This window comes from Balaenoptera borealis (assembly GCF_965194805.1).
Source record: "Balaenoptera borealis genome assembly, chromosome: 10".
In the NCBI taxonomy this organism is placed as follows: domain Eukaryota; kingdom Metazoa; phylum Chordata; class Mammalia; order Artiodactyla; family Balaenopteridae; genus Balaenoptera; species Balaenoptera borealis.
The window spans coordinates 10273584-10287656 of NC_138874.1; the positions used below are offsets into that span (position 1 = coordinate 10273584).

A 14073-nucleotide genomic window follows, 5' to 3' on the forward strand; every position below is an offset into this window, starting at 1 on the left:
GAAGCCCGCGCACTGCAATGAAGAGTAGCCCCTGCTTGCCACAACTAGAGAAAGCCCGCACAGCAATGGAAGACCCAACGCAGCCAAAAAAAAACCCAACACACACACAGATATATTACTTTATTACTTTCTACTCATATTTTTCAGATATATGTAGAATAAACCAACATGTACAATTTGTTAATGAAAAAGCCTGTATTTCTGCTCTTATCTTGTTATCATCCATTCCTATTGCTGCAATTTTATAACACTTTCACTTTCGTTCAAGTGTTAAATTGTGTATATTTATCCTTATCTTTAAAGTGAAAGGACGTTAGAGGAGAGCGTAAGGGTTGAAAGGGACCCGAGGTCATTTAGGCCTGTGTTTTTCAAAGGGTTGTTTGTGGTCCACCTGCATCAAAGTTACAGGAAGTCACAGGTTAGAAATACAGATTCCTGGGCTCTACCCCCAGACCCGCTGGATCTTTAGGCTTGGGGCCTAGGAATCTGTATTTCAGTAGGCATTCCTGAGAACCAGAGACTTAGTCCAACTCCTCCTTTTACAGATGAGAATGCTGAGGCCCAGAAACGCGTGACTTGTCCAGTGCCTCACCGACAGGGGCAGAGGTAGAAATCAGACACAGGCGCTCGGCCCTCACACCCAGTGTTGCTGTTCAGTCACGGAGAGCGGACGGCTGGGTTACATCTCGGTTTCTCTCCCCCACCCCTCAGCCACTCACTCGCGTAGTTTTCAGAAATTTTCTAATTTGAGACAGCTGAGAAAATCCTGCGCTAGTGATAGGATTGCTGCCATATTTGAGGACAGTCCCTGCACAGATGTGACAAACGATCCATGAGCTTGTGAGGTGGTAATTAAAATGTCTTCTAAGCACATTGGTCATAAGTTTTATTATAAAATATCATAAATAAACCAAAAATAGAGAGTGCTATATAAGAAACACCCATGTACTTGTTGCTCAGAATTAACAGATGTTTGCATTTTGTCATATTTGCTTCCTTTCTTTGTTTTCAGAGAAATAAGGCGTTACAGATACAGTTGAAGCCCCTTCCCTCCGAGTACTTCCTACCCCCTGTTCCTCTCCCTTCCCCTTGGACAGGAGACCACTGTCCTGAAACTCATGTGTACGCTTCCCATTCTTATTTTTCTACTTTCTACTACATGCATGTGTATACAACTTTTAATAACATACAGTTTTGATTAAAGTATTTTATAATTTATACCTGTGGTATCACATTGTATATATCAATTGGCAAGATACTTTTTCTCACTCAGCATTATTTTTTAGTGCCGTTCCTCTTAACATCCAAGATCAGGTTAATATTTTTTTGAATTTATTTTATTGAAGTATAGTTGATTTACAGTGTTCGTTTCTACTGTACAGCAAACCAATTCAGTTATATATATACACACACACACACACACACACACACACACACAATTCTTTTTCCCACATTCTTTTTCCCATTCCTTTCCATTATGGTTCATCAGAGGGTACTGAATATAGTTCCCTGTGCTGTACAGTAGGGCCTTGGTGTTTATCCATTCTATAGATAATAGTTCACATCTGCTAACTCCAAACTCCCAATCCATCCCTCCCCACACCCCAGCCCTGGCAACCACAAGTCTGTTTGTTCTCTGTGTCTGTGAATCTGTTTCCGTTCTGTAGATGAGTTCATTTGTGTCATATTTTAGATTCCACATATAAGTGATATGATATCCTATGATATTTGCCTTTCTCTTTCTGATTTACTTAATATGATCATCTCTAGTTCCATCCATGTTGCTGCAAATGGCATTTCATTCTTTTTTATGGCTAATATTCCTGTGTGTGTGTGTGTGTGTGTGTGTGTGTGTGTATACACACACACACACATCTTCTTTATCCATTCATCTGTTGATGGACATTTAGGTCGTTTGCACGTCTTGTCTACTGTAAATAGTGCTGCTATGCAGGTTAATTTTTTTAACTGCTGTATTCCATTATGTGAATATACCACAGTTTTAACCATTCTCCTCTTGGTGGGTATTGAGGCTGGTTCAATTTTTTCACTGTCACAAACAGTGCTGCTATAAATACCCTTGTGAATGTGTAAAATAATGTCTCTGGGGATATCTACAAGTGGACTTAGCGAGTCAAACAGTCCGCACAGCTTCAGCCTAACTAGGTACTGCTGAATTGCTCCCCGCAGTGAGTGTATCCCTTTATTCTCCACCAGCAATGTGTGGGAGTTCCCATTTCCCTACCTCAGAGTTCCTAACAACTGTGTTCTGTTAGGTTACCTTGGGAGGAGGGTTAATGCAATAATGTTACAAGTTCTGGGTCTTAAGTTTGCAATAGCCTTTTTCTTCAGCTCTCTTTTCCTTCTTAGAAGGTGATGCTCTCTTAAAAAATCTTCATTCTCGCCCTCGAAGACTTCTTGATCATATAAGCAATCTCCACGAGGAGGATGCCTTACTGGAGGAGGAAAGCAGCCTCTATGATGATATTGTGTTTGTGGATGTTGTTGACACTTACCGAAATGTTCCTGCAAAATTATTGAACTTCTATAAATGGTAGGTTTTAAAAACGTTGGGTAGGTATTGTTTTATTTTTCTTTTGATGTAGAAACAATTTATCAACATCAAACCACTGAGATTTTAAAAAAAACAAACCTAAGAGCACTGTGCACCTGGGACGTGATCTGTTGTACCCTCCTGGTTCTTTGTGAGGACTGATCTTCTAAAATGCTGCCGCTTTATTATTTCGATGAGCTGATCCGTAATGTGAACAATATTAATGTATCAAAAACAAACAAGGCAAAAGCTGATTCACTCTGAGTCATGCCTACTTACATAGTTGTCTTGAGCCAACATTAGGTGAAAATCAGTGAGTTTGAAAATGGCCTATCTTCAGGCATTTTCATACCCACCCACCTATAGCCCTCATTTACACCCAGGTTACTGATCTGAATTCCATTCAGCCGAACATCCACATTGTATTTCCTTTCTCTCCTCCAACCCATTTAAAAACTACCTGCCCTAATTCCAGAAGCTTTAATAAGATGAAATTCAGCAACCCTTATAGTCTACCATATTGTTAACTTCCCAGACCCTCCAGTATTTCTTGGATCTTGGTTGTAACTCCTACTTTTATTATAATAACACCACCAATAATAATATACTACAACAGTGACTCTTCTTAATTGAATACATGTAGTTGTTAATATTATTGTTACTCTAGGGTTCCATAACTTGCTGTGAGCCCCCTGATACTGTCTACCCTGACTGTAGAACTGAAACCTTCTCTCTCTTTCTGTCTAGACCAAACCCATAAAGTATATTCACGTCTTTGTCTTTTCTTTTTTAAAACTTTATCAGGGAACTTGTTGCTCGGTGAGCCCCCGAGTCTGTCCCTTCTTCTCTGTTTTGCCCTGAGCGGAATGGGAAATCATCAATCCTTTATGGATATAGTTCCCTGGTCCTGAGGGGTAGACAGTTTAGTTTATGGGCGGTAGTTTCATAGCTGGGGCAAGTCAGTGTAATTCTGGAGTCATCTTGTGGGTAGAGGGCAGATATAAATGTGAGCTGGAAATGTGGGTATACCTAGAATACCAGGATTAAGTTTGACAGCTGTGGTAAGAGAAGGAACCTTCTTTTGGCTCAAGGTCACCAGTGGGGTTCCTGTTATGGGTCGGCCAAGGCGAGGGCGAGGGTGTGAAGAGGTGGAGTGGGAATGGGGGTCCAGGCAGTGGGCGGTCAGGACTGCTGAGTTCTAGGGCTTTCTGTAAGGGAGCTGACTCCCAGTTGTGGAAGTTCAATTTGGTCTAATTACTACCTTCAGTTTAAGTTTTGTCTCTTCTACTACTTGCGTATCTCTGTGATCTTGGCCTCTCTCCGTAGTCTCTCTGCCACTGTCTGTTCTGGGCTATCATGTGCACCTGGAACACTGCAGTGACCTGATAGGCTGTACGTCTGGACCCGCTTCCCAGTAGCCCATCCCCCCGTCTACCCTCCACATCGTAAATGACATCTTTATTTTTCATTCATCTTTATTCAGGTGATCCATCAGTGACCTCGGTGTCCTTTATCACAAAAGTTTATTTCTAATTAGCAAATATTATGTATGGCCTATGCTATTAACTAGAAATGAACTTTAGAAATGTAGGGTTATGCTTTTTGTTGTGGACCCATTGTTAAATTCACCATTTTGTGGCCTAATGAAACTTTCTCCAGATTTCTTTAATTCAAATTTCTGTCTTCTGACTGGTTCCCTCGCAAGCTCTGGGTAAAAGAGGTACAGGGATTGGCAGTGTGAAATCAAAGAGTCAATTTTGTCTCTAGTTGCCGTTATATATTTTTTAATGTCTAGATAAATGAAATCACCCTCTTGTGCCTTCCAGAAGGTCACTTGTAATAGCTGAATTACTGGAAATCGTTTCCAAGGGAAAATGTATTTCAGTGTTATAACTCAGCATTTTAAACACTGTAAAATACCTGAGTGTACTATCAATAGCAGCATGGAACACATTCTGTTGTATGACAGTGTTCTGTGTGAGAGGCCAGTTATGGCATCTGTCCCCTCATGTGTGTGGCCCTCTCATTAAGAACGCAAGGGGCAAGGTTCACATGCTTAATAGGCATGCTGGCCTGACCTGCGCAAGGCCTAAGAAGCATTTGTTTGATTATATATTCTACTTAAGCCAGATCTTTTTTTCATTGTATTCTTTTTTCCTTATACCTTTTAAAATTGGCGTGGCACCTCTCTGTTATACCCGTTTGTTAATATTAAGTGAGGGTTGTAGCTGGCAGCAGCGATGTTCTGTTAGAGCAGATGCTCCCAATATTGGATGGATAAAAGCTGGACAAGCATACAGGTAGTACAGGGCCAGTTTTCATTAAGATGTTAGCAGTGTCACCACATTGGTGTTGCTTTGTTTCCTCGTATGGACGCCCTGACTTTCATATCCCCCCCTTTCGCCAACAGGACTGTGGAAACAACCAGCTTTGATCTGTTGCTAAAGACGGATGACGACTGTTACATAGACTTGGAAGCTGTATTTAATAGAATCACCCTTAAGAATCTGGATGGACCTAATTTTTGGTGGGGAAAGTAAGTTAAACATTGTTAAGCCATTGGCGTTCATTTCATGTACTGAGCAAATGTTAATTTAGAATGAAATATACAAGTCATTTATCATAAGAAAAATGTGGTTGAGATAGGAAATTTCCCTCTTAGGCCCCTGGGTCACTATATTTTATTAATCTACAATTAAAGGGGAAAAAACTCTCTTAAATGGAAAACCTCAGACTAATGTAATGGAGGGAAAATGATGTGGCTTTTATCCTCATGCCCGACATATTAAGTGCTACTCAAATTAGAAGCTGCTGTACATTAGAATAAATTTGTGACACATTTCTGAAACCATTTTCTGTGTGTCTTTAGGAATGCAATAGGGATTGGTGATTTATTTTTCATTTATTTAAACTCCACAAATACAACTTGGAGAGAATTTAACATATCAGTCTTTTATATAAAACACCACTAGATAAATTCCTGTCCTTAGATGAAAACAATAATCTCTCATTCTTCTTTCCTTGCTGCTACAGCTTATTCCTTTGTAGTGATAATTAAGGACTCAAGCTTAACTAGTGGTAGGCTATGTGTCAGAGCAACACAAAGAAGCCGACTCATGTTGCATGTCAGTTTCAGATTGAATTGGGCCGTTGACCGAACCGGGAAGTGGCAGGAGCTGGAGTACCCCAGTCCTGCTTATCCCGCCTTTGCGTGCGGCTCAGGGTATGTCATCACCAGGGACATCGTCCACTGGCTGGCTGGCAACTCGGGGAGATTAAAGACCTACCAGGTAATTAAGGATTTCTGACCTAAGAGTACACTCACCAAATGAGTTTTATCCCACTCAGTATTCCATCATTAAAAGCACAGCCAGCTGATCTTGGGGAGAGGCATGTTATTCATTCTAGATAGGAGTCAGCCCTCAAAGGTTAGGGATATACTCCTATCCCTCAAATCTTGGCTCTAAGTTCTATTCCTAAATCTTTGAGCCTTCTGTTATGTTTTCAGCCTATATTTAAAGGTATAGTCCCTAAAGGAATGTAAAGATTTATATTCATAAGAAGGAAGACTAAGCAAGCTTAAGACTAAGCTTGCTTTTTTGCTGATTGTGAGATAGCAAATAAATAAATAAAACTCTGCCTGGTTCTTAGATCCAGTGCATCTTTCATACCGTTAGTGCTGGAAGTTTAGGGTCCACGAGAAGAGGGGCTGGCTGCTTACTTAGTGTGTATAGTCAGACTTCATTGTGGTGTGTGTGTTTCATGTTAATGGCAGGTAGCTTTTACTTCGTGTATCAGTGTTATAATACATCCTCAGCACTGCATATTACAATAATCACAAAACAAAGAAGTAGATTACTTACGGGAATGGGTGTGGCATTGTCTTTATAGATGAAATAGCATTTAAATGTTTACATTTTAAACTTTATGGGGCCTGTGCAGGGTGAAGATGTAAGCATGGGCATTTGGATGGCAGCCATAGGACCTAAAAGATACCAGGTAAGCAAGCCTGAGTGGGGCTGGCCTCTGGGTTCTGAAGAGTTCAGCGAGGTTTCTCTATCATCAAACCTTGGGCAGAACAGTGAATGGAAGGTCTTCTGGCATCATCACTGTGCTCTTGATCTAATTCACAATTATCTGCCTAGATCTCATACAATATTTTTCTGAGTCTAAACCAAAAGGAAATGTTTTGAATGGAAGTTCTCCTACTCACAATGAATTAAGTTTTTATACATTTGATCAGAAATTCTTTGCAGCTTTAAAACTTAAAAGGATCAGCTGACCTCAGGTTCTGGCAGTGAGGTGGCCCCACAGAACGTGAGTCCAGCTGCAGGCCCACCCAAGTGCGGGCTACGCTTCCAGATGCTCAGGGGAGACTCCCGCCATCCCACCCGTCCAGGGTCAGGGCGGAGACACACAGGCCTCCTCTGTTTCCTTTAATAGCCCTGGAGGCTCTCGGCCCCCAGGGGCACAGGGCTCTGTAGGAAGGACTGGTCAGTCTCCTGTCCCCAGGCGTGGCCTGTACGAGGCACACGCTGACTCCAGGCCCTTCTACTCTCCAGTTTCCTCTCCTTTGCCACCAGTTCAGCCATCCTTTAAAAAGACATTTTTTATTATATCCCTCCTTTCTATGTTCTCAAATTGAATGGGATCTATATTCTGCTATATTTGCTGGAAACAGAAGCCAGTCCACAGAGCTGGGAAGTAGGCTGGTGGGTGAAAACTCCGACTCTGAGTCTGACAGGACTCCATTTCGATCCTTCCTACTCAGCCTACCAGCATGAACTTCACCGTGACCTTGAGCAAGTTTCTTCACTCTTAGTTTCTCACTTGTAAAAAGGAAATAATTCCTACCTCACAGGGTTATTGTGAGAATTAAATTGGATAATATTTATAAAGCACTTGGTATTGTCCCCCGAATATTGTAACCATTCCCTCAATACTTGCCGTTGTTCATAATGCTATTTGGCCACCTCTTCTCCAGTAGCAAATACGAAACTCTGCATTTGTGGTTTCCACACCCTCTCTTCATAGAACTCCCTTTGCAAACTCCTCTTAATGCACACACTGCACTGTTTCTTTATTCCACAGCCTCAGGGTCACCGGTGTGTGCTTTTCCTGTCCCCCACAAACTGAGTGGGTTCACACATGCACTTGTCTTTGAAATAACTTCAGCCTCACTGGGATCTGGAAGCTCCTGTATGCACGCTTTCAGCTGTCTTCCAGCAGGGTGTCAGGGCTCCCAAATCAGCTTTTGTTTCATTTTTCAACAGGACAGCCTGTGGCTGTGTGAGAAGACCTGTGAAACAGGAATGCTGTCTTCCCCTCAGTATTCTCCGCAAGAACTAACACAGCTGTGGAAACTGAAGGAGTTGTGCGGTGATCCTTGTCAGTGTGAAGCAAGAGGATGATGAGGTCAGTTCGCAGTGTTAAAGGTCAGGGTGGGCGAATGATGATCTGAGCGGAAGTCTGAGGAAAGCCCAAGGTTTGGCCGCAGATTATATGGTCTTTCAGGATAGTTCTTGGCTGGCACTTTCACAGGTCACTAATGTGGTATTTCTTAACATTTGCACAAAATTTCCTTTTTAAAAATCAACAGATACTGTAGTGTAAGAAAAAAATTACTTATATATTGGAAGATGATTTGAAAAATACCAAATTGTTTATAAAAGAAAAAAATATTTCCAAGTCCTAGTGCATCATTTCTGTTAGTAATTTATCATTTTTGGTTAAAACTTGGCCTAGTTCAGAAATCTTGAGTAGTAAGTGGAAGTTTGAATTTCAACCTAGATTGCAGAATAGCTCTGGATAGCGTAAGGATAATTAAGGGCCAAAAAGAACTCACAGAAATGCTGTGTGATCTGTGATCATGTATGAGCAGTGGTCACTGATACATACCAAAGTCAGGGGTTTCTTGAAATCATGTCAGATTTTGTGGATCTCTCAGTGAAGTGGGCAACTTGAAAAGGAACCAATGTAACACTGAGTTTTGGACCTTGGTTTTTAAGTTCATTTATTAAGTGGACTAATTCCACCCAAGTTTCCTTTTGCCATTTAACGTAAGTCCTGAAGACCACAGCTTAGTACTCCTATTTTCTTTAAAGTGCTAAAATTTTGTGAATATAAGTAAAATCAAACACGTCTCAGGGTTTTAATGCCGTAGGGAAGGATAGTTCTAAATCCTTGGCATTGAAAGCATCTTGCTTTTCTTCCTTTCATTGCCTAATGTTTACCTCATGTAACTGAATTTCAGTCAGCACTAGTAAGCTTCTGTAGAAGAATGTCGTCTCAGTTTAGGTATAACTGTAGGGAAAAGCATGTAATTAATTTTTGTAAGTACTCAAAAAAACAGTGCAACTGAGAAGAGAAATCATAGCATTTGTACTACATAGAGGATGTGCTTCCTTCAGTTTAAGGGACGTTTCCCAAAATGACCAACCAAATCATTTTGGTAACCTTTTAAACCAGTAGTGTCAATAGCGGATTCCATTAAAAGTCTCATGAAGACATTAACTGTGTTCAGATTTTCTTAGACTAGCGAGGTTCTATTTAGTATCTAAATCTTCTCATAATGAAATACAGTCATGAACTATGAAATAAATTCTGAAAATCGTTACTAGGTGCAAAGCCTTTATTAGGGCTGTTATATACAAGCCTGGAAACGGTCTCTTCCCTATGAAAAATACAGCTGTTTTACACTTAGGGCAACTTGTAAAACCTCATTTTTTTTGGACCAAATTGGCCCAATAAGTCACTTATTTCCAGTGAACCCCAGTCACGATAAACGGTCTAACCTCTGAATTTTATTAGTTGGCTGTTACCATCGCACTAATAGATAGTCTCCATTTTCCACAGAATAAAACTGTAATGACTGTTGATCATTTTCTAGTTCAATCTCTCTGCCCGGCATCTAAAATTAGACAAAGGGGTGCGGGTGATTAAGACAGAAGTGACGAAACCTCCCCCAACAAAGATGTATGGTTTCCATTTAGAATCAGACCATGTTACGTAGAGACATAGCTTAGTAGCAAGTCATACTGTGGGGAACTCAACTTGACTTTGTGTTTTGCTGGGCAACTTACTTTGGGACTTTCGTAGGACAACAGAAGTTCTGACACAGGAACTTTGAGAAGACGTGACAGCAAGCCTTTCACCTTTTGAATTGTCATGGATTCTATCAAGGAAAAGAAAAACCATCAAGTTCTCTCGAAGGACAGTTACCTGTAAAACGAGCTCACGTGACAAGACCACAACTGTAATGACAGCTGTCACTGTCATTTCATACTATCAATGTACCCAGGTAAATGATCAGGGAACGGCTCACCCACCACGTGGGCCACCAGATCACAGTGTCACCACTTAGGGGGTCGTTTGGGAGGCTGGGGGAAACGGAGCCGATGTTTGACCTAAGTGCCCTTTGATGATGAGTTTTCATACCATTTCAGCGGTGTTTAATATTTCCTCCTTAACCTGAATAAACCAGAAATCATATTCTCAGCACAGAAGAATAAACGTGAGTGAAATCATTAACTTTTTAAACCTTTGTGATTACTTTCTTACTTACGAGTTACTGAGAGAACGCTGGCGTGGGGCTCGGGCGCCATGAGGACGCGTCTCAGTCTCTCTGGCTTTAGTTTCCTCCTCTGTAAAGTGAGGTGTAGACTAATGATCCACAAGCCCCCTTCCGGCGCTCCCAGTCTGTAATCATTGTGGTTTATGTGTGTAATGCGATACACATACAGGGGACCACCAGGCATGGGAATGTAACTTAATGAGGAAAAGCTTCGGTTTGTTCAGAAAACACTATGAACTTCTCTCCAAAGATGGGTGTGGTAAATACTGGATGTCTGATTATGAGCAATACAGTTTCTTTGAAGCTTTAGCTGGAGGTACAGCAATAGTGTGGTGTTCCTACAACAATCACATGTATTCAAACAAATATTTTTCTATCAAAAACAATTTTTGTAAAAGCTGTTTTTATGCAACTTGTGATAATAAATGTTATCTTTATTTTAGAATAAAAACTGGCCCTCTTCTTGTTTATGTATTGAATATAGACACTAAATAGACTACAGTGTTGATTAACATAATTTGCTCTTTTATTTGTGAATATATGATTGATAGATAATCTTGTCCTTTCAAAAGATTTAGGTGGACTGGCTTTCCTTGTGCAGAGGGTGGTTAGTGCTGGCTTAACTCTGACTGCTGAGTTCAGAGAATATAGGACTCAGATTTGGAATAGCTTGAAGCATAATTATGACATATAATTTCTCTGGATTATTCTTATCTCTGCTAGTTCCAGCTGAAGACGAATGAAACTCAGACCGTGAACACCGTGGGAGGTGGGGGAGGAGCCACCAGCCCATCAGCCCGGGACAGCGCTCTCCACAGTCCCTGACCCAGGGGGCTCTGCGCCTTCCCAGGGGAACCCCAGAAAAGGAAACTTAACACAGCCCTAATGAGAACATTCTTGAGCATGTTCCCACAAGTTGATTTCACGTAAGAGAAGGAAAAATGCAAACACGTCCAAAGCTAACTACTTTTAACAAAAAGTCCTGGTCCTCTCCCACTCGTCTGTCCCCATGCATGCCCTTACTGACAGTAGTTAAGTCTGAAAACAGAATAATGAAGCGGGGACCACTCGTTTTAATTCATCATTATGTAACAGTAGCAACATTACATGGTCACAGGCATAGAAACTGGATTTCTAGTAAGTAAAAATGGAGCAATACTGGTACACTGATACTAGATGATGTTTCTGGATCATAAAGGTACTTCTTTGGGCACAACCAAAGCCTTCCATAAGCAATACCATGATAAGCTTGTTTTATGTGATAAAAATGAATTAAAAAATCAATGTGAATTCACCGCACTGACGGGGAAACAGAAGGGTATTTCACTAGAGTCATTTACGGTAATAGATATTTTATTCCTTCTTCAAATCCTCACTGTGCTAAATTTAGCTGTTTATATTTTAGTATTTAACTGTGAATCAAGTTTAATCTTGAGATTCAGACTGTAATTTTTCTTCTGAGTGACAGTTTAAGGTAAGTTACATTGATCTAATTTGTTGACATAAAAGTATTTTCCAAATAAAACAAGATCAGTTCCAATAGCATCAAGGTTTAAAGTTCTGAAGTAGTTTTTTTCAAAGAAAACCATTTCAAGTGTGTCCATTAAAACAGCGTCCAAGAGCTGTCTCTGCAGGGGGCTCCTGACTGGTAAGGAATAGAAAGCACCCAAGCCCAGTGCCAGCACATCTCTGGCCTAGGAAAGCCCCCGGGGCAGCAGTGTGAGAAGTAACCAGCAGAGGGCCTGGGGGAGGCCCCGAAGGGCGAGCGCTCCCATGCTACTGCCTCTGGCTGAAGAGGCAACCACAGCAAAGCTGTTCTCTAGATGAGCTGAAAGTTATGCGAGACTTGAACTTTCAGGGGGGAGTGATGTTATTAGCATGGTGTTAGCATCTTAGAATGTAAAAGCCCACAACTTCAGAAATGAATGAAATGTTTTACTTCCAGCCACCTCGTGTTGAGGGCCAGCGATTCAGAAGCATAAGCAGAGGAGAGAGAGACTCATTCTTACCTGGCAGTCGTTTCTCTATGACTTTCTGATCAAGCTGATTAGGATGTTTTATCTTCAGTGCTTGAAAGAAAAAAGGAAAGAGACGAACTGAGCCCTGCTGTAGGAAGGATTTACATCACATGCACATTACCAGCCAAAGGATGCAGCTCTTCATACAACTTGGCTCAAATCCCACTAAAGGAATAGGATGCTTATTGATGTTTAAAATTCCTTCTATTAATACTTCACTGAATTACTAACAACAACAAAAAAGAGCTGGACCAACATTCTACGGCTTTCCCGTTTCTCCTTAGTACTTCTTTCCTAACGGTTTATCTAGGTTTTCAAGTGTAAGAAAAGCCACGAATTTCCAAATCACAATTCAGTTCACTACTCAGATACTTCCCACATGTGCAACACTGTTAAATGAGTTTAAAGAATGGGAACTGCTAACGTGTTCCAAATCAGAATTTAGATGTTTGAGAGTCATCATTTCTTTAAAAATTGAACTACTCCTCCAGGTACTTACTTAAAAGAAACAATCCCTATTAGGTCATCACTATCTATTTCAGCATCTAAGGACTCGAATACAAATAAGCGGTCTTTGAATGTGGGGTTCTTACTTAGTAGCTGGTTTTTGAGCAAAAATGGTTGTTGCACTTTGAGTTCCCCATCTTCAGGTGCACCATATTCTGTTTAAGGAGAAATGAAAAAGGATGAATGATAAACCAAAAGGCCACCGTAACGGAAAAAAAAATGTACAGGTTAAGTGTCAACCTAGCCTTTTCCTTTCCCAGGATGAACCCAGCAGCAGCTGGATGCGAACCTGGGATCTGCTTCCTTTTACTTGGTTACCGGTCTAGTGTATTTTTTGGAGGGATGGACAGACAGCAACGGCTGCCAAGCCTGGAACCCTCCTGTCTTCCGTGCATCCCATCACTGGTCCCTAGAGACAAGAAGAGGCTGTGCCTGCAAATACTCAGAACGCTGGTGCGAAACTTCACCTTTGGTCATAGTTCCCTTTGTTTCTGGGACCTGAGAGAAACTCGACTCACAAACACCTTCGCCAGGTTTCAGCCAGTTCGTGCAGGGCTGCTCTGGGCGCCCAGAACGACCGCTGCAAACCAGGTCCCCTGCCAGGAAAAGCAGCCCCCTTCTCCTCCTCTCACTTCTGCCAGGACCGCCAGGGACAAAGTGTCTATAAATACCCTCCACACGTCTGCTTTGTATTCTACATTCTTAGTGGGGAGATAGTGAGCCATACCTGCAGGGCTGCTTTAGAGCCTTCCCTGCCCTGCCCCCGAGTGATTCAGAATTCACCTCAAGTGGCCAGGAAATCGGGCCAGCTAATGGAGTCATTTGAAAGCAGTTCCCACGGGAAGCTTCTCTTCCTTAAAGATAATGTTCCAGCCTGAAGTGTTCATGCAGCGAGCTTCTCACATTATTAAATATATAAAAAAGAAAATCGCATAAGAGTGAAATTTGGAATAATAATGAAATCAAAACGAAATGGAAAGTACAGCAGGGACAAAGAGTCCTGAAGTCAGAGCTTCAGTGTCCAAGGAGCCGGGCTGGAGGTCAGGAAGCACCTTGCACACCAGGGGCCAGGACTGGTGAGCCCTCCGAACAGAGCACTCAGGAAAACAACTACACTCAGCTCTCATGAACATTAAAGTTACCTGGGGAGCTTAAAAAATACCAACGCCTAGGTTCCACATTAAATGCTCTTCATTTAAAAAATTCCCTAGGGTACAGCCAGGGAATGAGATGACCTGGAGGCCTTCCTGCCCTTCCTAAAGTAGGAAGTGGGACCCACCTCCTGAAATCGAAAGTTCATTGAGTAAATGCTGAGAAGAACTTCTGCTTAAGAGCTGCTTTCCCCTCCTCCTGCTAAGAGATGCTGCAGATTTATCTTCTCTAAAGACAACTCTTTAATTAATTATCTGCTCCCAACTATC

General features: G+C 41.5%; 2 protein-coding genes across 10 annotated transcripts in view; one reads left to right on the plus strand and one right to left on the minus strand.

Moving 5' to 3' along the window:
- The window catches only part of B3GALNT2 (beta-1,3-N-acetylgalactosaminyltransferase 2), a 51985-nt gene extending 41388 nt beyond the window's left edge, over positions 1–10597 (plus strand). For 2 of the 4 annotated variants that reach the window (XM_082407666.1, XM_082407665.1), the window contains 6 exons: positions 2371–2554; positions 4965–5090; positions 5685–5844; positions 6497–6553; positions 7828–7969; positions 9653–10597. In XM_082407666.1, coding sequence (XP_082263792.1) covers positions 2371–2554; positions 4965–5090; positions 5685–5844; positions 6497–6553; positions 7828–7965 — 665 coding nt within the window. In that variant the 3' untranslated portion in view covers positions 7966–7969; positions 9653–10597. Of the gene's footprint in view, positions 1–545; positions 891–2370; positions 2555–4964; positions 5091–5587; positions 5845–6496; positions 6554–7827; positions 7970–9652 lie in introns of those variants that run through there. The other 2 variants (XM_082407667.1, XM_082407668.1) reach the window with 2 other exon arrangements.
- The window catches only part of TBCE (tubulin folding cofactor E), a 114188-nt gene continuing 108665 nt past the window's right edge, over positions 8551–14073 (minus strand). For 3 of the 6 annotated variants that reach the window (XM_082407659.1, XM_082407660.1, XM_082407661.1), the window contains exons 14-17: positions 12739–12807; positions 12137–12196; positions 9637–9728; positions 9168–9464 (exon numbers count right to left, since the gene is read on the minus strand). In XM_082407659.1, the coding sequence (XP_082263785.1) occupies positions 9372–9464; positions 9637–9728; positions 12137–12196; positions 12739–12807 (314 nt within the window). In that variant the 3' untranslated portion in view covers positions 9168–9371. Of the gene's footprint in view, positions 8858–9167; positions 9465–9636; positions 10198–12136; positions 12197–12738; positions 12808–14073 lie in introns of those variants that run through there. The other 3 variants (XM_082407662.1, XM_082407663.1, XR_014249076.1) reach the window with 3 other exon arrangements.